The following is a 24,033-nucleotide window of genomic DNA, read 5'->3' as shown; positions in this document are numbered from 1 at the left end:
ATAAATTCGCTGATGCACGACTGGATGGGCTCATGAGTTATGAGGAGAATGTCAAAAAGACTTCAAGATCATTAAGATAAGTTGGGTGCAGTGGGATGAATGGGGCTGAAGGACCTGCCACCTTACTTTTTATTGCAGTCATATTTTTGGTCAAAAAGAAGAGATCAAGCAATTTGGGAATTTGTTGTCCAGAGATTAGAAGAATGATGGGTGTACTCATAGAAATATAGAGAATTCAAATGGGACTTGACAATGTAGATTACCCTGACTAGAGTGTTTGGAACCTGGAACCAACTCCACAAGTCTCAAAATAAGAGTTCAGTGGTTCAGCATTTAGAAATTTCTTCACGGAGACATTAGTGAATCTTTGGAATTCTCTGCCCATGAGCCAGTGGAGGTTTAGTTGATTGTTAGGTTTTAGATGTGTGATAGTGCAAGAAAGCAGCATTAGTTGTGATCTTATGGAATGATGGACTGCATGTCCTATGACTCATCACAAACACAAATATGATCCATGTCATTAATATGTAAGAAAAATAGTTATTTTTGCTTATTACTGCTGAACTTCCATTCCATATCTAAATATTGACAAGTTTGAAGCACTCATATTTGTTTCCCAGCAAAATACTCTGCACACAATTTTCCATTCTTTGTCTGATCGCTCATTTAAACTTGCCTTTATTTAGAACCTAACAAGCAGAGATAAAAAGGCAAGAAATGGAACTGAATTGCGATTGGATGTATTCCAAAAACAGTTTTAAAATCTTCTATGTTTCCATGTTATGTGATAATCGTCAATTTGACGAAATATTATTTTGTGCTTTTCAACCTCTTAATGGTGAATGTTTTTTTTTAACTGTCAACTAGGGTGTCACTGAAGGCTACAATGGAACAATATTTGCCTATGGCCAGACAGGAAGTGGAAAATCATTCACTATGCAAGGCATTCCTTCTCCAACATCGCAACGAGGAGTTATTCCCAGAGCTTTTGAACATATATTTGAGAGTATCCAGGTATCCAGTTAAGCAGTAGATTAAAATTTACAAGAATTGGATTTCTGTGGTTTAATTATTGATCATTTTGGATCTCAAGAACAGCAGAGTAGAACCAGGATGTCATGCAGTTTTGTAGAATTTATGTTGTGATCCATTGTGATACAATTGCTAAACTGAATTCCACACTGATTTAGTACAAACAGTGCTTATAGTGGCACATGTCCTCTTGATGCACAAGTAATAGCATCATTAGATATACTTCAGTGAGTTATAAATGGAGTAGAACAAGAGTTTACATTTGCAATTCATCACATGCTGCGTTCCTAATCTCAATTCGCTTGAAAGGAATGTCCAAGTAAAGGCGAGGCAGCTCTCAATAGGACAGAAGATGAAACTGAACAGTGAATCACTTCAGCCTAATTACAAACGTGGAGTTGAGACATGATTAGAACTATTGCATAAACTTTTATTGAGGGAATTAAAATTAGAAACCCTGCAATAAGTATGTTTAATTTACATTTTAATTGTTTTCTCTGCCCTTTGATTTTTGTCATGCTCCTAATATCTTCCCACATATCCATTCAGATAATTAAACAATCAATTATTGTTTAAGAGCATTTCATTTAGATTTAATATCATTCAGTACTTTGATTACTTTGCAGCAAAATGTAACCAGTTTAAGAGGTTTCAATGCCACTGTGTGTTCACCCACAGTGTACCGAAAATACTAAGTTCCTCGTGAGGGCTTCATATTTGGAGATTTACAATGAAGAGATCCGTGACCTTCTGGGTAAAGATACCAAACACAAACTGGAGGTAAAATGTTTGTATGAACAATGTGTCAGGACAAATTGTCATAATAATATTTTCTCATACAATGAATGTTAATATTTTCAGAAATCTGAACATTATGCATGTACGAGACTGCAGTCCAACATGTGTAGGAAGGAACGGCAGATGCTGGTTTAAACCCAAGGATAGATACAAAAAGCTGGAATAGCAGACCAGGCAGTATCTCTGGATTACTTTTTGATGTAATCTAGTATTGCTTGAGGAAATTAAGCAAAAGTATTTGACGATACCAGCCCATGTTAACATATTTTGGCTGGTTCCATCAGTTGCACCAATGCAAACAGGGCTGAGAAACTAGCCAGATAATCTGATAGAATTTGGTCTTAAGTCACGAGTGCTAAATACTTGTAAAACTATTGGCAGGAAATCTTTGGTACCTTTCACATCAATGGAAACACGTGCGCAGAGAAAGTACAAACCAGCACCCATTCTCACACATATTTGCACTAGTAAGAAAATATGTTTATTTTCTGGCCTTTGCCTAGATCCAAATTTCAGTGAATTGGTGGGCCTTAAGGTTGATTCAATATGACTTAACAATTTTTGTATGAGAGTTTCATTTTTAAATGATAAAATTGTATTTGAATCAGTACATTCCGCAAAAATTATCCAATTTTTGAGGGGGAAATAGAACAAAGTTATTTTAATTATACCATTTAACTTTAGAATTGAAAGCCAGTGCCTCTGGGAGTTATGAAAGTTAACTTGTGTTTGAACTGTAAAATATCAGAAATTGAATTTTCATGGAGAATATTTCCTATGCTGGATTTGTAATCAGTGCCTTCGATATTTTCATTGAATTTTTATATGCAAGTTTTTTGTTGGTACAATCAAACATATTAATTTAAATAATGATAGATAATGGATTTTTGAAATACAAACAGAAAACACTCATCAAATTAGGCAACATCAATGAAAAGGAAAACAGTTAATATTTCCGGTATGGAACACTTCATCAGAAATTACATGGGGAGAAAAGAAGTTATTCTTCAGTAGAAGAAAATGAAGGGAAAGAATGGGTAGAACAAAGAGAATATTACTGAAAGGTTCAGAATAAATGAGTAAATTTAGCATTTAAATGCCAGTTTCTCAGTGACATTTTCCAGCACTATCCCAGGGTACTGTTCTTAAAATCTAGAAATATAGAATCTCCTCTCTGTATGAACACAGTGACTTAGATTCGGAATGCTCCATGGTAAAGATGTCAAAAGGCGTACGACTATCTTGAGTAAAGAATATTTCCTTCACCCCATTCCTAAACAGACATTTTAAAACTCCAGGACAGATCCTGTGAATAGATTGTTTTTAATTCCATTATATTGTTCAGTACTTTTAATTGATTTGTAAGTTCCCATTTTCATTAGACCATTGCTGCATAGTTTTCCATGTGAAAATGGTTACAAAATATTTGGATACACTAAAAACTGCAGGTACTGGAATCTTTAGCAAAAGCCAAGAGACTGGAGGAACTCAGCGGGTCAGGCAATATCTATGGAGGGAATGAACAGAGGACATTTTGGGTCAGATCTTTACCAAATTGTTGGAGGAGGGGGTGAAAAGCTGGGGGGGGGGGGGGGGGGGGGAGGGGGGGGGGGGGGGGACGTGCAAATCCTGGCAAGTGATGGCTGCATATGGGTGATTGGCAAATGGGTGAAGTGACTAAGTCTAGAGGGGAAAACAAGACAAAAGGTTATCAGAGGAGGAAATAAGAGAAGTGAAATGTGAAGATGGAGGGAAAGATATGGATGGAGGGGGAATGGGGAGGATAAAAGGGAAATATGGGAATCAGGGATGGACGATAACCGTATGAAGGATAGAGAAGAAAGAGGCAGGATGACTAACATGATGGTAGATGGTGGAAGAAATTCAATTTAAGCACATTTCCTTATTCCCAGTTATAATTCAATTTGTCTTTGTCTTGATTATAACTGGGAATAAGGAAATGTGCTTTGCATTTATTGTCATTATCTTTTTGCATTCCCAAAGAAAACTTCACAATCTATTTTCATATTCCTTGCTCATTTCCTCTAGTTCTGTTTTCCACCAGAGGACAACAGTATCTCCGCTATTTCAGTCTGAAGAAGGGTCCCATCCTGAGCTGTCCATTCCGTCCCTGGATGCTGCCTGACCTGCTAAGTTCCTCCAGCACTTTGTGTTTTGTTCAAGATTCCAGCACCTGCAGTTTCTTGTGGCTCCACCATCTAAATTATTCTCTGCTGATTTTTTTTAAGCCATTCCAGTCTTTTTGACAACGCCACAAGCCCAGTTTCCTCAGCTCTAATCTATTTTGTCGACCAAACTTTCTGTAATTACCTGAGCTTTCAACACCATCTGCTACATTTTTCTCATTTCTGGTCTCACCTCTTCTCCCTCAGAGTGCAAAGATTTTAGGAGGTCAGGTGATGATCCTTCATTGCGGACTTCCCAATCTTTGACATGTTCCTGGAACAACATCATCAGTGCAGCTGATCCAATTACATTTCTGAATAACTTTGAGCTCTTACATATATACCAAGAAAATAGGTGCAGGAGTAGGCCATTTGGCCCTTCGAGCCAGCACCGCCATTCAATGTGATCATGGCTGATCATCAATCAGTGCCCCGTTCCTGCCTTCTCCCCATATCCCTTGATTCTGCTAGCCCTAAGAGCTCTATCTAACTTTCTTCTGAATACATCTTCTGTAATTTAACTACTGCATCATATTGCAATACCTTGCTATCCCTTGAATAAACCATTATCAGATCAGTGCATTATTCTGGATATTAAAACCTATTGTAAGTAAGATGAAAAACATTGTTTAAAAATGTGAAGTCATTGTTGTCTAAAGGCCATAAGCTGCATTCTGGAATATTACTGTAAATGATACAACTGGAAAGATTCCAACTAAGACCGGGATACAAAGAACAAAGCAGAAGGATTATTTGAACATATTGATAATTAATTAATTACAATCTTGCTTTTTCCTTGGGTGTGACTTTCATTGAGGATTCTGTATTTGTCCTGTATTACTGAGGTGTGTTGTTCTCATTGTAAATGGAATACAGTTTCCACCAAAGGTCTATGTCTGCCAAATCAGCTCAAGTGCAATTAATTTGTAGGGCAAACTGTGGGTGTGTGATTATTGCTTAGAAAACCACAAATAGAAATCAACAACTGTTGCTATGAAAACCAGGGAGAATGGCCATATTAAGCTGGAAAGGATAAAATAAATGCAGATGTAGGGGGCACTGCACTGTCGGCAGCGTGTCCGTTTTTTTTCACTTTTTTAATTTTTTTAGTATGTTTAAAAGTCTGTTTTGAATGTTTCTTTGTGTGTTATGTGTGGGGGTGTGAGGGGGAAATCGTTTCGGCCGCCTCCTCCATGGAGAGGCGACTTTTTTTCAGGTTGCCTCCCCCGTTGCCTAACATCGAAGATCGAGCGGCCTTTCCCGGAGACGCGCCCGGAGCTTCAGCGGCGGGCGCAGCGTGGACTCTCGGCGCGGAGCGGGTGAGACCTCGCTGGGGCTCGCCGGAGGGGAGTGCTTCGTTACGCTGGCCCGCGGCAGCCGGCAGCCTGAAGCAGCGGTCTGCAGAACTCCAGCTGGTGCGGCGTCTACAGCCCGGGATCCCTCGTGGAGGACCCGGGGGGAAGAAGAAGCTTCCACCGCCGGCCCGCGGCCGTCTTCTACCGCGGGCGCGGTATGGACTTACCATCTCCCCTGGAGGGGAGCTTCGACCGCCGGCCCTGCAGACTGCGGTGCTTCCGGCTGCGGCACGGCAGGAACTTTAAAACTTTGACCGCCGGCCTGCGGCCTACACCAACCTGAAGCCGCGGTCTCTGGTTGGGAAGAGCCGATCCTGGACTCACCTTGACTTTGACTGTCCCTTACCATTTGGACGCCCGCAGCAACGGCTGTGGAGGGTGGAGGTCCCGACCACGGGGGAAAATGGAGGAGGACTGGCCAAGTTCTGTGCCTTCCACCACAGTGATGAATGCTGTGGTGGATGTTTGTGTAAAATTTTTATTGTGGTTGTGTGTTCTTTATTACTGGCAACCCAAATTCCACCGACCTTGGTTGTGTGGCAATTAAATTAAATTATATCAATTATCAATTATAAATACCGATTCAATTTCAGAAATAAATCAAACCAGCATTTTACATATAGAATTACATTAAAATTGCAGCATGGATAAAGGTAATGGATCCATCTGTGTTGACAATTATGTTTGACAAGCCAATATGAATACAAGAAGCGTAGAACAAAAATAATTTCTTTGCTAGCTGAAATAATGTGGTCATTGAACAGCAGTCAAGTTATTTTGTTCGTTTGCTATTATTGGAAGGTTTGTATAATGTCACGCTCACTAAAAATAAACCATGATGTTGTCATCAAATCGACCAAAAGGGTGTGGTGATCTGACCTGCTGATCTGGCCTCTATGTCAAAGAGGCCAAATGTATGCTCTAGATCCAAATGGCACAACAATCTGAATCTCTACTCCCTGCATCAAATCCTCAGCCATGCATTCACCTGTCCTATCTTCCTGCTCTTACCTTCACTAGCACCTGGCACCGGGAGATTCAGAGATTATTACCCACGTGGTTCTGCTTTTTAACCTATTCACTCCACAGGACCTCATCCCTTTTCCTAGCTGTGTTATTTGTGCCATCATTTTGTATTTTTGTGCTTACCATGTTGGCTCCTCTACACTGGAAAAACTAAATGCTGATTGGGCGATCTCTTTGCAGAATAAACATCTCCATTCACTCCATCTCCACTTCCACTCGGATTTCTCTGCCTTTAGCTTCATACATTGATCCAATAAAGCTCAAATTAAACTTAACTAATAGCATCTAATATTCTGGTTTGACTGGACTCAACATTAAAATTAACAGCATTAGATAACTTACCTTTCCAGTCTGTGTCAGAATCCCTCAGCTGGCACCAACATTTCCCATGTCATTCAATATCATGCCATCTGTACCCTATGTCAGACACTTCCTTTGTTCTCTCCAGTTCTCCCAACTTCTCTGAAACTTAAAATATGCTTGATATTAAACATTTCCCATATTTAATTGTAAGTCATGATTCATGATTGTAAGTCATAGATTTCATGATTCTAACTTTGAATCCATGGAAAAAATCAAACTCACATCTCTGGTCAATAGTCCAGAACTCTGGCTATTCATCCAATTACTTAATCACTGTGCTCCAACTCCAGTCATTTGAATTGGAATCAGTTGTCATTTAGTTGGTCCAAAAGTGTTTTTAGTTGTAGTAGTTGATTGATCTAATTTGCTTTCCACCTTTTTTAATCCAGATTTCCACAATTCCCAATCATGTACATAAATCATGTACATATTAGGTGAAGGCAGGTTTAAGCTCAGTAATGACTTTTCCCCATTGTCAAATAGCCAATTGTCTAGTTAAACGACCATAAAGATTATATATAGCTTCTGCTAATGATTCAGCACAGAACTGGGGGAATGCTGGATTGATTTTTGGAGGTAATGGTTTTTAGATGTGTTTTGGAATTTTGTATTGAATGCTGGGGAATGTCTTGGTTGCAATTTCACCTGTTCAGTGCTACCTCCGAGTACATTTGGGTCATGGCCAATAGTAAAAAAAAAATGGCAATGAACAGGTTAATGCAAGTTTCTTCATTCATCATACTGCAGCAAGGGATGGGACTCAAAAGATGAAAGGAGAACATTTGAGATTAAAATTCAAGTATTTAATAGTGCTGCAGATTTAAAAGTTTAAAAAAGGTTAATATTGCAAATTATCTATGCTTTGATAAGAGTTTAATTGAATTCTTAAGGAGGTAATCTGCAGGCTCTAACTTGTTTATCTCACACTTCTGATTGTAGCTCAAGGAGCATCCAGAGAAAGGCATTTATGTGAAGGACCTCTCCATGCATACTGTGCACAGTGTCACGGAGTGTGAAAAAATCATGGACATTGGCTGGGGTAATCGAGCTGTGGGATATACCCTCATGAACAAAGATTCATCTCGTTCACATTCTATATTCACCATTCACTTGGAGATGTGCTCGATTGGTTAGTAGTTTAAACAAGATAGGCAGCAGAATATTTAATGTTTTACTTTCATTGGATTATATCTGAAATATTTTTGTAAACTTCATGTTACCATTCATTGTCCTTAAATTTAAGCAAATTATATTAATCTCAAGTATATTAAATATTTTTTTCTCCCTGACGAATTGCATGGGATGCAGTGAGAGCTAGCTAACTGGATACAATGATAGGAAACAGACTTCAACAAATTGGTACTTCTCTAATTCGATGTAAAATCTGAAATAAAATTATTATCCAATAGATTAATTACATTTTAATTAGAAATGTACAGCTAAAAATATGTATATTTTTGATGTATCATCCATATTGGATATGTAATACATCATTGAACTTAAGCATTAACCATTTGGTCCTCCATTCAGTAGGATCACAGCTGATATTTGATCACAGCATGGCAGATGGAAAATACCATAGAGTTGTGGAGTGGGTTCTGTTTGCAGTCTGGGATACGGGCAATAAATTTGTTAATCTGTTTTGAACTAAGGTCAACATACAGTATTCTGGAACAATTGATGCTGGTTGAATGAAAAGTTATATATCTTTGCAAAACTTTGACGAAGAATTGTACAGATATAACAGTGTACTGATAATATTACTGTATGAGCAATCCAGATCTATGGTTGCCAGGTCTATGGGGATAATGGGATTTTCATTATTTGATCTACCAATTTTTTTTCTCCCTGTTCAATTCTTCCATAAATAAAACAAATTTTTGAGAAGTGAAAGAAGTACCTTGTTAATGCCCTTTTTTTCTCTCTTGGATAAACTGCAGTAGTATCAATTCCTAGAGACTTCAAAGCAGTCCTGGAATATCGACAATTCACCCAATTCAGGTTGGGAATCTAAAAAATAAGTTGGTATCATTGTGTGTTTGTAATGTTTTATTGTGCCCATTATGTAAAAAATCTGTTCCAACCTTCTCTGGGTTAAATGCAACTCGACTGATTAATTTAGTTGACTGTTAATAGTCCTGTGAAATTGGCTGCCCACGTCCTTGGTTATATCTCAGGCTAACTCGGGATCGATAATTGACCGCAAGGTTACAAATGATCTCTGTATCATTAATAGAATTGGGAGAAACCAAGGGACAGATCACCTGCCTTTCTTTTCATTTAATATAAAGCAGTAATGTCAAATAGGCATCGATGAAAAATGATAATTGCAGAAAAAATACACTACTTTGTCTTGCAGATGACAATGGGAAAGACCACATCCGTGTAGGAAAGTTGAATCTGGTCGATTTGGCAGGCAGCGAAAGACAGGCAAAAACTGGAGCAACTGGAGATCGGCTAAAAGAAGCTACTAAAATCAATCTGTCACTTTCAGCGCTTGGGAACGTTATTTCTGCATTGGTGGATGGCAGATCAAAGCATATTCCATACCGTGACTCCAAACTGACACGGATGTTGCAGGACTCCCTTGGGGGTAACACCAAAACTCTGATGGTAGCATGTCTGTCGCCAGCTGACAATAATTATGATGAAAGTCTTAGCACTTTACGGTATGCCAATAGGGCAAAGAACATCAAAAACAAGCCCAGAATTAATGAAGATCCAAAGGATGCTTTACTCAGAGAGTATCAGGAGGAGATTAAACAATTGAAGGCACTCCTAGCTGGACAGCATGGTAATGGTAATTTGTCTGTAATTTGTATTTTCCACTTTTTCACTAAAAGTCCTTTATTCAATGAAGATAGGAAATGGTAGAATCTAAAATCCAAGTCCTAGTTGATTAACTGTTTTCAATATTAATAACTAATGAAGAAGGGTCTCGACCCGAAACGTCACCCATTCCTTCTCTCCAGAGATGCTGCCTGTCCCGCTGAGTTACTCCAGCATTTTGTGTCTACTTTTGATTTAAACCAGCATCTGCAGTTCTTTCCTACACACTTAATAACTAATGTGTTAATCATGACTAGGATTTGACTATAAATCAGCTCTTCTGTTGCTCCATCAACTCCATTGATTGTACATATTAAAACTGTCTAATATTTACATTTATTTTTGGAATTTTGTCCTGGTTTCAGTTAAATACTCTTTGCAACGAGTCGTCATATTTTCTCTCGCCAACTTGTTCTATCCTAAAAGATCTCATCTAAAACATTAAAAAAAAATTAAAAACCTGTTCTTGGCAATAATTAGCCATAATATTTTTATTCTCGTCACCTCATCCAATATCGTTTTAAAAATTTTGGTCAATTGTAGAAACATAGCTCACTCATTCTGTGCAATGGAAAATAGTTGGTTTATAATCATAGGCTCTTTGTCATAGGTTCTGTGGGGGTAAAATTTGACATGATGTTTGGAAATGATATAGTCTTCAGTGAAATTTGAATCTTAACACCTTAAACCAAAGAAAACGATGAAGGAGCAGGAGAGTTGACTGTGTTGATGGAAATAATATATCGAAAGGTGTGAGGGTGGACAGAGAATTTCTGGATATAAAGGGGAAACATGAATATGGGGATAATGCCGATGAATGGGAGAACAGGCTCAAAGGGCTGGATAACCCATTCCTGTTCTTATTTCTTGTGTTCTTAGGAACAATAGATGCCAATATTTGCTGGATATATTTTGTTGTCCAGATTTTGTTAAAAGTTTTGAGAAACATTGTATTTTGGAGAATCAAAAGAAAAGAAGAATGAAGTTCAAATAGATGGGAACCTGGAACAGCTCTCCTTCATGGCTAAATAGCTTAATAAACTCCTGCAGAGATACTTATTTCAGGAAAATAACCTTTATAAATTTATCACCATTACATACAAAGATGGCACTCAACTCTTAATAATTCATGACTGAATAAGTTGTAATGATTTAAAGTAGGACCTAAAGGATTACGATGTAATAACTGATGTAATCTCTATCTTTTATATTTTATTACACTACCATAAGTTATTGGTAAAATTAACTTAATTTTGATTTTGCAGATTATCTAAGTAATGTCCAAATGAATAATACCCAAGCAACCAGTCAATCTCCTGAAGTCCATGCTGAGATAGAAATTGAAAAAGAAAATATCAGACAGGTTTGTATTAATCAAATCAAATGTTAAAATATATTCTCAAGGTTTGTATGCCCAGAGACCTGAAGTAAGAGGTTATTCTGCTGTTTGCTTACCCAGGCAAAAATACAATTTTCATTCATGTAAGGGAAATGACGAAGTTTTAATGCTGTTATTCTCAGTTATTGTATGAGAGTAACAAAATAAGTATCACACATGAAAAAAATTGGCACAAAAATTAGATTTGCATTTTCTCTGCTGCAAAAAATCATGTCGTCCAAATTTCAGTATCAGTGACGTAGCAGTCTCAGTTACAGGGATGGTTTAACATTTGTTGTTTTTAGTTTGTCTGCACTAATGGTGAAATTAAATGTAAACTGTTCACTTAATGATTATTAATCCTATTCTTGTGATTCTTTTCTCTTCTGCTGCGTGCTAGTTGGTTTTTACTTTGTCACAAAGCATGATATGGTAACAGGAAGGAGGAATGGGCAAACAAGATCAGTGTTGGAGTGGGATAGAGAATTAAAATGACTGGAAGCTCATGAGTCCTTACAAACTAAACAGGCATGTTCTGTTAAGCAATAATCCAACCTGGGTTTTGTTTTTACAATGTAGAGAACACTGTGAGCAATTAATGTAATTCACATAAATACTGTGGCTACCAGAACAGAACAGAGATTACCAGTAGCAGACTGGGTCTAAAAATATTGTTTGCCAGGAGACAAAGGGACAACACTTCATCAGGGGCTCACTTGATATAGGGGCCCCACTTCATCAGGGGCCCACTTGCCATCGGGCAAGCTGACACCCTGGCCAGTCCACCACCAGAGACTACGTCTCCTGCAGTGAGTGACTCTTGTCTTGATACCCCAAAGCCCTTTTCCATCTACATGACATGTCAGAATGGTGATGGAATACTCTCAATTTGCCTGATGCGTGTAACTCCAAGAAAATTTCAAGAAAGTCAACACCAGGCTGAAGCAGCTTGCTTGAATAGCACCTCATTCATCACCTTAAACATTCATTCTCTCTACCACAGGCACACTATGATTGCAACGTGTACCATCCACAAAATGCACGGCAATTACTTGTCTATCCTACATCAATTGCAATTCCCATTCCATTGACTTTTATTTGTAATAAAAGCAGGAGCAGCAAGAACACCACTTCCTATAAATTCACCATCTTGACTTGGCAGTTCTTTCAGTGTCTGAATCTAAATCCTGGAGGGCCCTTCACAGCAAGATTGTGGAAGTACCTTCACGAAGAGTACAATAGTGGTTCAATATTGGAGGATACAAGTAAGAAGTATATGGGGTGTAGGAGCACACGTAGGAGTAGCAGCTCCCTGTACCAGAGAGTGCATGATTGTTTTGCAAGTATTCCCATTTTTAACTGTTAATGTCAAGATTAAATTGTTATGATGTGATTTTAGTAGATGTCCTTCGTTAAATATTTCATTTTGAATTTGTCTTTAGGAATATGAGCAGAAGTTATTAAAGATCAAAGCAGATTATGAAGCAGAGCAGAAGTCCAATGTGAAACTACAAGAAGACATTGAAAAACTAAGAAGTTCTTTTGAACTGAAGATGGCACATTGTGAAGCCATTGATAAGGCCACTGGTATGCTGCATGGGTTAGGGTTTGAAGTATTTTAATGTAAATATTATTTGTGTGCACTACCCAATGATGAATGTGTCAACAAGACTTCACAATTCTTGATGTGGAGTCACATACACTAACTCTGAGATAACTTAGGAAGTCTGTCACCTGCAGGGGATGGATTTCCCAAGATACATGCTTTGATGGGCACACAAACAGCAAATTTTAATATTTATTTAAATATCTAAATTCATTTTAAACATAGAGTCGTAGAGTGATATTAGTCCACTTGCTTGCGCTTGGTCCATATCCCTCCAAACCTGTCCTATCCGTGTACTTGTCTAACTGTTTCTCAAATGATGGGATAGTCCGAGCCTCAACTATCTCCTCTGGCAGCTTGTTCCACACCCTTTGTGTGAAAAAGTTACCCCTCAGATTCCTATTATATCTTTTCCCCTTCACCTTGAACCTATGTCCTCTGGTCCTCGATTACCCTACTCTGGGCAAGAGACTCTGTGCATCTACCCAAGCTATTCCTCTCATGATTTTGTACACCTCTATAAGATCACCCCCTCATCCTCCTGCGCCCCATGCCTACTCAACCATTCCCGATTGTTCACACCCTTCAGTCCTGGTAACATCCTCGTAAATCTTTTAGATAGATATAGATATAATTTATTGCCACACAATCAGGGTCGGTGGAAATTTGGGTTGTCAGCAGCAGTACAATAATAAAGAACACACAACCACAATAAAACTGTAACACAAACATCCACCACAGCATTCATCACTGTGGTGGAAGGCACAAAAAAATTTGGCCAGTCCTCCTCCATTTCCCCCCCGTGGACAGGACCAGAGTCCAGAGTCAGTCCAGGATCGGCTCTTCCTCACCGGAGACCGCGGCTATTAAGATGGTGTAGGCCGATTGGTCGAGATTTAAAGACTCCGCCTCAGCCAGAAGCACCGTAGACTGCAGGGCCGGCGGTCGAAGCTCCCCTCAAGGGTTGATGGTGAGTCCATGCCGGACCCGCGGTAGAAGTTGGCCGCGGGCCGGCAGTGATGGCTTCTTCTTCCCCCGGGTCCCCCACGAGGGATCCCGGGCTGTAGACGCAGCGCCAGCTGGAACTCTGCAGACCGCGGCTTCAGGCTGCCGGCAGCCCCGGGCCAGTGAAACGGAGCGCTCCCCTCCAGCGAGCCCCAGCGAGGGCTCACCCGCTCCACAACGGGAGTCCATGCTGCGCCCGCCGCTGAAGCCCTGGGCGTGTCTCCGGGAAAAGGCCGCGCCGATCCTTGATGTTAGGCCACGGGGGAGGCGACCTGAAAGAACTCGCCTCTCCATGGAGGAGGCGACCAAAGCGGTTTCCCCCTTACCCCCCCCCCCCCCCACACAAAACACACGAAGGAACATTAAATACATACTTTAAAACATACTAAAAAATAAAAAAACCCTTTCAAGCTTGACAATATCTTTCCTATTACATTGTGCCCAGAACTGAACACAATATTCTAGATGCGGTCTCACCAACATCTTATACAACTGCAACATGACCTCCCAACTTCTATACTCAATACTCTGACCGATGAGGGCCAAAATGCCAAAAGTCTTTTTGACCACCTTATCTATCTGTGACCCGACCTTCAAGGAACCATGCACCTATACTCCTAGATCCCTCTGCTCTACAACACTACCCAGAGGCCTACCATTTAATGAAAATATTGGACAATATTGCCTGAATATATTAATAACAGAGAGTGCAATGAAACATTCCAATTGAAATTGTAAGTTACTTAGAATTGAAACACACACTGAGTAGATACAGCAAATACCCACAACTTCCCCCAGTGCACACACTATTCTCACACTACCTTGTCGCCCTATTCCTTTCCCCTCCCCCTTATGCTTCTACACATATTCTTCCCTCCTGCTTTACATTTCACTGCTTCTCGTAACTAGCATCCTTTTGTCTCCTTTTCATCTCTAGCCTTTGTCACTATCTACACCTAACTGCCAATCCATCCCCACCCGCGCTCACCTGCATTTACCTGGCTTTGCCAGCCTTTTCCCCCCACTGCTGTTCCATTAGTCTGAAAAAGAGTCCTGACCAGTCTGTTCATTCCCCTCTACAGATGCTGCCCGAGCCGCTGAGTTCCTCCAGCACTTTGTTGTTTGCTCAGACTTTAAACTTTGGAGATACAGTGCGGAAACAGGCCCTTCGGCCCACTGAGTCTCCGCTGGCCAGTGATCACCCATATACTAACCCTATCCTACCACTCAGATTCCAGTCTATTACGATGCAAAGCATTGGCTGGGTGTATGATTTTGTTTGGTTGTTGGAAATATACACAGAACAAATTGAGATTATTATCACACCTATGCATGTATTGGAACTGTACGCTGTTAAAAGTTGACGCCATTTTGATATCGTTCTAAAATATTGCTGGCCTGAAATATAAAAGAATATGCTGATTTGCTATTTGGGAACATAAAGGTTCTCAATTGTTAGAGTGATAGTATGCACAGCTTATGTAACTGATAACATTACAAACAAATCTCTGTCTCTGTAGATGCACCTCCATTTGAAGAAAGCACTTGTGCTGTGGAGATAACTCAGCCATTTAGTGTTGAATTAGCGGATGTGAGTGAAGTAGCACAGAAGCTAGATGTTGCTATGGTAAATATTATTATTACACTGGCATTAAACATGCACCTGTCTTTCAATTAGTCATTTTGCTGTTTAATATGTTGAAATATTATTTAGATTTAAGCAGGAATACCCCAATAGCCAATTTGAAATGTGAGATGGCCATCACCTTATTGGCCATTTCTCATCACACCACCAGATAAAGTTGTATTAAAAGCCATAATTGACTCTAATATAACCACTGGATATGATCTGTACTTTATTATATGTTTATGTACTTAATGTCTGGATTAATACATTGTAAACAGTAGTGGTAAGTGGTTTGTAGTGAAGAAAGTGCAAAGCTATTTCCTTTCAGGAACATAAAATGTCAATAAGACAGGAAGTTATTTATTAATGTGGCTCTGGAAAGCAACAGCTTGGATAATTAAAATGCAGATCAATGTCTTAGCATTTCCTGTGCATTATAAGTGCATATATTCTATTATCAATGTTGAATTCTGAAACTGTACGGGTGGACACAGTTTTGAATGTCAGATAATGAATTTCTAGCTGCAATGCACTACTCTCATGCTACAGAGCAGTAACAGTGCTGTAAAATGGAGACAGGACATGCCAGGGAATTCCCCTATAGTTATCTCCCAAGCTGCAGTGCTGAGTTAAGACACAAGAGAATTAGAAGAGAGAGTTTAGAACTAGAAAGTTTAGTTTTTCCCTTTCTCAAGACAGCCAGTTTCAGAACTGTAGCTAAAGGAAGTGATTTGGAAATTCAACAATTCGTGCTGCTGCTGCACAGCTTCAGTTACCCAGATTTGATCCTGAGCTCAGATACTGTCTATATGAAATTTGCCCAATCTCCCTGCAAACATGTTCGTTGCCTTGGGTGCTCCAGTTTCCTCCACATTTCATAGGTTAGTTGGTCACTGTAAATCAGCCCCAATATAGGTGGGTGGCAGGTGAATCGGGGGGGGGGGGGGGGGGGGGGGGGGGGGGGGTTGGGGGTGGAGAGGGTTGATAGACACGTGTAGAAAATAAGTTGCGGGAGAATGGAAGTGATGGGTATGCTCTTAGACCTAGCATAGACATGGTCAAATGGCCTCCATTCAAGAAAAAATGACAAATGAATACAAGGGATTGCCATTTCTTTTGTCCTGTCCAAAATCAAACCAGATACAGGATCTGGAAAGGAAAACAAGAACTGGGGCCTTTGTTTACCGTCTAGTGATGATAACGATACCTTGTTCATTTAGCAATTTAATGAAGGAATAAGAGGGGGAAAATAGTCTTAAAAACGATGCCTCTGTATTTTAAATAGTCCAGTCCAAGATAAATGGAAGGCAAATACAATTATATAAGAATGTTATAGCCTTAAAAAAAAAGAGCTCTTCGAGCCTGGTCCAATGACACAATGGCAGGTTAGGTCCATGGCCATATTATTTTAAACAAGGCCATTTTTCATAGATTCTCGTCTGCGGCTTCCTAGAAATCTATGGGGCGTCTTGGTCAGCATGGACGAGTGGTGCCAAAGGGCATGTTTCTGTGCTGTTTAGATCTATGAATCTAACTAGAGTACCCCCAACTCCAGATAGTCGTGGAGAGTTTAAAGTCTATGAATGTATCACCAATCCCTTCGTCTGTAACAAAAATATTTTACCAATTACCAACCAGTGAAATAAGATAGAAGAACATACAATTTTTTACATTGGGTGTATTTTTAAAATTTGAAATTAATGAACCATGTTTCTTGACAAATACAAACATTGCTCTAATAATTTGGTTTTATTATCAAATGTTTCAAGTTGATAAAACCAGAGCCTGAAATAGCTCAACAAGACACAAGCAGCAGGAACGATACGGAGCCTAATGAAGAGCAGCATTCTCTTGAAGTGCCTCTAGTAAAGGGAGAAATTGCAGAGGAATATTCTACAGCTGCTTCGTCACCTGCCACCTTAGACCAGGAAGAGGTACTTGCAAGGTCTGTTCTGCAAAGCGTGCCATTATTACCTCGATAATATGCATTTATTTTGAAAACTTTTGCATGTATAGATTATCTGCAGCATTTTCAATTTCCTGGAAGAGGTTTACTGTCTCATCTGTTTACAGCCAACGGGATTATTATGTAAATAATACTTATTACTCCTGAAGTTATGTGTATAAAATTATACAACATTTTATCCGAAACAACTACAGCTCTCTTCCAGGTGTAATTAGAGAACATTGTTCAAACACTGAATTATCGCCTGGTGTGAAAAGATGATCTCCCCTTAAGTGGATTGTTTTTTAACGTTATGTTCTCATGTACATCACCACAAAAATAATTTCCCTGCATTGCCCTGTTAATTTGTAATCGTCACAGTTTTCTTATTTTGATCACCACTCAGCAGATGGAGATACAGGGACCACTCAATACAAAGGATTTAAAAAAAAATCTTTGACTATTTCTCCAAAAAAGTAATGCGTAATTATTGTGCCAGCTATACTGTCATTTTTGGCTTGGAATCCTAACATAACATGGTTAGAAGTATCATCTTTCAGATGAGATGTTTGTCTCTTCAGGTGGATGTAAATTATGTCATGGGTCTACATAAAGTATGAAGTTCTTTATCATAGCCAATATTCGAAGAATATCTTTAAAAACAGAGCTACAAGGTACTGCAGATGCTGGCTTTAAAAAAAAACTGTGCTGGAATAACCCAGAGGATCAGGCAGCATCAACAAGACCAGTCTGAAGAAGGGTTTCGGCCCGAAACGTTGCCTATTTCCTTCGCTCCATAGATGCTGCTGCACCCGCTGAGTTTCTCCAGCTTTTCTGTGTAACCTTCAACAAGACAACAGGTTGGCCCAAAACGTCACATCCATGCTCTCCAGAGATGCTGCCTGACCCACTGGGTTACTCCAGCAATTTGTGTTCCTTTTTTTAAACCTTTAAAGGCAGGTTAATATGTGTGTCCCAAAAATTGATTCATTGATAGAATGAAGTGTGTGGTAAAGCTTGTTTCGCTCAAGCATTCAGAAGAGATCTCACAATTCTACTAAGACTTGTGTCATTGTGAAAACGCCTTTGCCATTGTGCAAATTAAGTTGATGGAAGTAATTAAAAAACTTACATTGCATACTGCGTAACATTGGTGTGCATATCAAGCAGCCTTTGCTTGTATATGTTTGCAGGACACGTAACGAGTTTAACAAAGTTAAATCTTCCAAAGATGCGCCGATCATATTCAGCAAAAAGGTTAAGTTTCTTGCAGCATGCAAAACTAAAAAGTTTCTGGTAGTATGCTGGTAGCTCAATGACCTACATGATAAATTGTGGTTATAATTGATCAAGAACAGAGAATGTCTATTTTGCTAAGTGATCAGGCATTCAAAAATGTTAGTGATGTATTAATGTGAAATTATGTAAATTTGGAATAATTGCTCATTTGTTTACCATAGACAATGCATAATATTCACATTAGGGCTTGTTCATAAGGCCATTGAGCATCAAAAGCAATCCCAATTTTCATATTGGTAGAAGTGCTGTTTTATACCAATGGTAACATAAGAACATTTATGCATGATGCAGAAACAAAATGTAGTTATATTTATCCCTATAATTGTTATAAATACTATTCCTAATCTACTATTTAACTAGTGTCTTCTTCACACCTCATGTTACACTGGCCTGATGTAAATGAGGCTGATGTCTCAAATACCAGCGACTGCTTAATCCTACATGTTGGCCGTAAGCCGATGTTCACCAATAGTTGGCCACTAAATGTTAACATCAACTCCTTTGTGCAAGATGTGTTAACAAAATTATCTATTGTTCACTGTAGGCTGAAGATGTTGGAGAATGAGGTTGTAGGGGGAGAACAAGCCAAAAATACAGAACTGAAGGAGAAAAGGAAACGGCGCAAGACATATGCTGATGAGAGGAAGAATCAGCTTGCAGAAGCACTGAAACACACAGACAGGGATGATCCTACTATCTTGATCAATGTCTATGAATCTATTCAAGATGAAGTTCGCGCAAAAAGCAAAAATATTGAAAACTTGCAGAGAAAGGTAATATTTTTCTTTGTAATATACCCTTAATCTAAAACTATTATTGCATCGGAGATGTCCTAATTCTTTAGGGAACGAGGGTTCCCCTCTTCCATCATAGATGAGGCCCTCACTAGGGTCTCCTCAATATCCCGCAACTCTGCTCTTGTTCCCCCTCCCCCGTCGTAACTGAGCGAGTCCCCCTAGTCCTCACCTTCCACCCTGTCAGTCATCGCATACAGCTCATCGCTCTGACATTTTTGCCTCTTCCAACAGGACCCCACCACTAGCCACATCTTCCCATCTCCACCTCTTCCCGCTTTCTGCAGACCGTTCCCTCCGCAACTCCCGGGTTAACTCGTCCCTTCCCACCCAAACCACCCCCTCCCCAGGTACTTTCCCCTGCAACCGCAGAAGATGCAACACCTGTCCCTATACCTCCTTCATTGACTCTGTACAATGACCCAGACAGTCTTTTCAGGTGAAGCAGGGGTTCACTTGCACCTCCTCCAATCTTATCTACTGTTTCCGCTGTTCCAGGTGTGGACCCCTATATATAGGCGAGACTAAGCACAGGCTCAGCTACCATTTCGCTGAACATCTCTGCTCAGTCTGCCTAAACCTACCTGATCTCTCGGTTGCTAAACACTTTAACTTCCCCTCCCATTCGCACACTGACCTTTGTGTCTTGGGCCTCCTCCATTGTCAGAGTGAAGCCCAGCGCAAATTGGAGGAACAGCACCTCATATTTCGCTTGGGCAACTTACACCCCAGCGGTATGAAAATTGACTTCTCTAACTTCAAGTAACCCTTGCTTTCCCTCTCTCTCCATCCCTCGTCCTTCCCAGCTCACTGAACAGTCTTACTGTCTCCGACTACATTTTATCTTTGTTTGCTTTGTTTTTACCTTCTCCCAGCTAACAATGATCTATTCTACATTTTCCTTGAACCTCATTCCCTTTGGCCTGTTTTCACACCTGATACTTCCTTATCCATGTATATCCCTCTCCCCTGACATCAATCTGAAGAAGGGTCTTGACCTGAAATGTCATCCATTCCTTCTTTCCAAAGAAGCTGCCTGTCCCGCTGAGTTACTCCAACATTGTGTGTCTATCTTCGGTTTAAACCAGCAGATTTAAATCCACTATTATTGCCTTTTTCCTCTAATGAAAATCATAATTGTAGTTTCTGGTAGTGATGCAGTTGATAAACTATAGTTATAATTGATCAGGTACAATACAATATATATTTTGTTTATTTATTAGGCATTTATGGCTACGTTGCTAGACCGTGAGTGTGACCTTTTTTAGGTTCTGGGTAATATTTGGTCTTCAGACTTGGTAGATGAACCTTTGTATTTCAGATTTCAAGCATACACTGGTGTAACCCTGAATGAACAACTCTGTCCCTGACATAATTTGCAACAATTTAAGCAGCAAAAAGTGCACGGCTCCTATCACACTCCTTCGACCATTCTCTCTGAATCATCCAAGAAGGACCTTAGCTCTTTACTTGTTCTGCCTGCATTTCCAAGCCTCATTCTTGCACAAAATTGCACATGACTATTCTGTAGATTATAGCTTGTGTGAAGTGAAGCTTTGTTTCAGGCACTGGGAAGTACATCTTCAGAATACCATTGGTTGGTTCACTGTGGCAATCATTGCGGTGCTGTTTGGCCTCTGGTGCAGTTTTTAATGACTCATGTTTGCTGCAAGGACCCCCATATTTCCATTAACTATTTCATACCATTCAGTTAACATGGTGTATTCTACATCAAAGTACTGCTGAGTCTCAGAAAGTCTGGAAAATCATTAACTTGCTTGAAAACAGTTAATTTGAGCCAGGTTTCTGAAATGCTGCACATTTTGGTGGTTTTAAAATGTACCCATGATGCACACTTAAAAATATTTAAAATATAACACTCTGTTCCTGCATCCGTCCGAAACTGCTGTAAAAGTGTTGAGTGTTGGATTTGGTAAACATATTCTGCTCTATCTATTCAAAAAGCATAACATGGAAAAAGATGGGTTTAGGATCTTAAGATACATAATTTTGAAAATCCCATAATTCATACAAACCTTGTTACATTGAAATGAAATGTGACAAAAGTTACACTACAGAATCAGAGGATTGTTTTACTCATAAAATGGCTCCCCTCTATCTTACTTTATCTTAATCTATCAAAAAGTATTTCTTTTCACTTCATGAACTTGTCTAATTTCATTTTATTCCATATTCCATATTTGTAATAATGTCTGATAAGCAGAACTTTGGGATATTTATTAATCTATTTATCATTCATTTTATTTAAGCTAACGGTTGCTGAGATAGAAATTTCTGATCTGCAATCTGAGTTTGAATTTGAGCGTATTGATTACCTGTCTACCATAAGGAGGCAGGAGCGAGAAAACATTCTACTGCAGCAAGTCCTAGAAAGAATCCAGCCTTTAATTCGGCGAGAATGTAACTACAGCAATATAGACAAAATAAAACGGGAATGTGTTTGGGATGAAGAAAGTGGTTGCTGGAAACTACCAGAAACAGTTCTTCAAAAGATTACACTTCCGTCTGGTAAGTGGTAGTGGACATTTGGGTTAAAAGTTCAGGTTTATTGTTGTCCCGTGCACTGATATACAGTGAAAAGCTGTGTTTCACATGCTCTCCAAACAATTCAGATACAATACATAAATACAATCAAGTCACTCAAGTACAATAGAGCAAAGGGAAATATACAGTGTGCAGAATATAGTTCTCAGCATTGTAGCGCATCAGTTTTTTAGACAAAGTTCAATGTCCGCAATGGGGTAAAGGTGAATCGGACAGCACCTTAGCTTATGGAAAGACTATTCAGAAGCTTGATGGCGCAGGAGAAGAAGCTGTTCCTGTGTTCTGAGTAGAGTGAATGCTTTTATGCTTCTGTACTTTCTGCCAGATGGGAGAAGGAATCGCCGTGGTGAGATAAGTCTCTGACTATGTTGGCTGCTTTCCTGAGGCAGTGTGAAGTGTAGATGGAGTTAATGGCGGGAAGTCAATTTTTGTGGTCTTGTGTAGAGCTGTTCCCTAAGCTGTGATGCCACCCAACAGTATGGTTTCTATGGTACATCTGTAACCAAACAGTATGCTTTCAATAAACCAGATAACTTTAAAGCATGGGAACCAGGATACCAGTGATTTGAAAGAGAGTGCAGGATCTGGGCTCCCAGTGAATGTAAGTGAGGCAGCAAACATCACCTGATAAGCATTGGGATTTCTGAGTCATAGGTTTGTGAATAAGCAGAGTTTTATTGTATGTACTTCATATCTGACGTCAAAATTAAAAGTTACTAGAGACTCTAGACAGCTTGAGTATGACCACCTTGCATTGGAGAGAGTTTGGAACAAATTTATTTGTAATAAGGTGTGAAAAAATGCAAGTGCTTTACCGCTACGTAGATCAGTAGTTAAATTGAAATAGGTTTTAATTATTTGGGATTTACATATTATATCTTTTAACCATTTGATATTTTTCAGCTGGCTCCAGCACCGCATCAAATAAGCAAGGGGTGAGAGTCTCTGCCAATGATACTGGAGATTACTTAATGGTAAGAATTATTTTCAAATTGATCATACTCAGCCGACAGCTAGAACAACCTGACCTTCGGCTTAGTTGAGACTAATTCTGTTTAAGCATTTACAATATTAAAGCAGAAGAATGAGTTTTGATCAATCAAAATTATTAACTTTGGATGTAATTAGACCAGCCTTATGATTAAATTAGCTGACAGGTATTCAATAAGGAGTGACCTCCTTATTTCCAAAGCTTTTCCAATATCAGCAAAGCACATAACCTCCTCTTGCCTGGATACGTGCAGATCCAACCAACTCAAGAAACTCAGCACCATCCAGGATGAAACATCTGATTGATTATTGTTGCCAATGAAATACACACACGCCAGTCAATAATTTTGTCTAATAACTATAGTTCTTTATTAATTGTGATTAGTTCAAACAGCTCAACAATTCACAATGTATTTCAAAATAATTACTTAACTCTTTAACATCAATCTGAAGAAGGGTCCAGACCTGAAACGTCATCTGCATAACAGGCTGGTGAAGAAAGCAACGTGTGTGTGTGTGTCCACACTGACAGTCGCCGTTCCAGTTGCCGGTTTTTCAGGCGACTGCCAGCAACTTGACAGTCGTAGGCAGTCGCCTGAAAAATCGCCTATGAAGGACAGGCCCATTATAATGGTTTGTTTTTCTGTTACATCTGAAGAAGATTATTTCAAGTCATAGAGTGATAGTGTAGAAACAGGCCCTTTGGCTCAACTTGCCCACACTGACCAAGATGTCCCAGTTACATAAATCCTACCTGCCGGCGTTTGGTTCATATTTTTCCAAACCTGTCCTATCCATGTACCTGTTTAACTGTTTTTCAAATGTTGGGATAGTCTCTGCCTCAACGACCTCGTCTGGCAGCTTGTACCATACACCCACCACCCTTTGTGCGAAAATTTTACCCCTCAGATTCCTATTAATACTTGTCCCTCTCACCTTAAACCTATGTCGTCTGGTCCTCATTTCACCTACTCTGGGCAAGAGACTCTGTGCATCTACCTGATCTATTCCTCCCATGATTTTATATACCTCAATAAGATCACCCCTCATCCTACTGTGCTCCAAGGAATAAAGTTTCAGCCTACTCAACCTCTCCCTATAGCTCAGGCAACATCCTTGTAAATCTCTGTACCCATTCCAGCTTTACATTTTTCCTATAACATCGTGCCCAGAACTGAACACAATACTCTAAATGCAGTCTCACCAACTTCTTATACAACTGCAACTTGACCTCC

The 24,033-nt window shown here is 39.5% G+C and overlaps 1 protein-coding gene across 3 annotated transcripts in view; it reads left to right on the top strand.

Moving 5' to 3' along the window:
* Positions 1-24,033, top strand: part of kif17 (kinesin family member 17) — a 35,879-nt gene that overhangs the window by 2,993 nt on the left and 8,853 nt on the right. For 2 of the 3 annotated variants that reach the window (XR_008725879.1, XM_055659410.1), the window contains exons 2-12: positions 868-1,014; positions 1,711-1,812; positions 7,700-7,889; positions 9,120-9,560; positions 10,855-10,952; positions 12,410-12,554; positions 15,099-15,205; positions 16,975-17,150; positions 18,994-19,222; positions 21,514-21,772; positions 22,712-22,782. Coding sequence is in view for 1 of the 3 variants with exons in the window: in XM_055659410.1 (XP_055515385.1) it covers positions 868-1,014; positions 1,711-1,812; positions 7,700-7,889; positions 9,120-9,560; positions 10,855-10,952; positions 12,410-12,554; positions 15,099-15,205; positions 16,975-17,150; positions 18,994-19,222; positions 21,514-21,772; positions 22,712-22,782 (1,965 nt within the window). In the remaining 2 variants the exon portion in view is untranslated. The remainder of the gene's footprint in view (positions 1-867; positions 1,015-1,710; positions 1,813-7,699; positions 7,890-9,119; positions 9,561-10,854; positions 10,953-12,409; positions 12,555-15,098; positions 15,206-16,974; positions 17,151-18,993; positions 19,223-21,513; positions 21,773-22,711; positions 22,783-24,033) is intronic. The other variant, XR_008725880.1, reaches the window with a different exon arrangement.

This window comes from Leucoraja erinacea, chromosome 30 (genome assembly GCF_028641065.1).
Source record: "Leucoraja erinacea ecotype New England chromosome 30, Leri_hhj_1, whole genome shotgun sequence".
Taxonomy (NCBI): domain Eukaryota; kingdom Metazoa; phylum Chordata; class Chondrichthyes; order Rajiformes; family Rajidae; genus Leucoraja; species Leucoraja erinaceus.
Note: the sequence above shows the minus strand (reverse complement) of the source record. Positions and strands in the feature narration are given on the sequence as shown.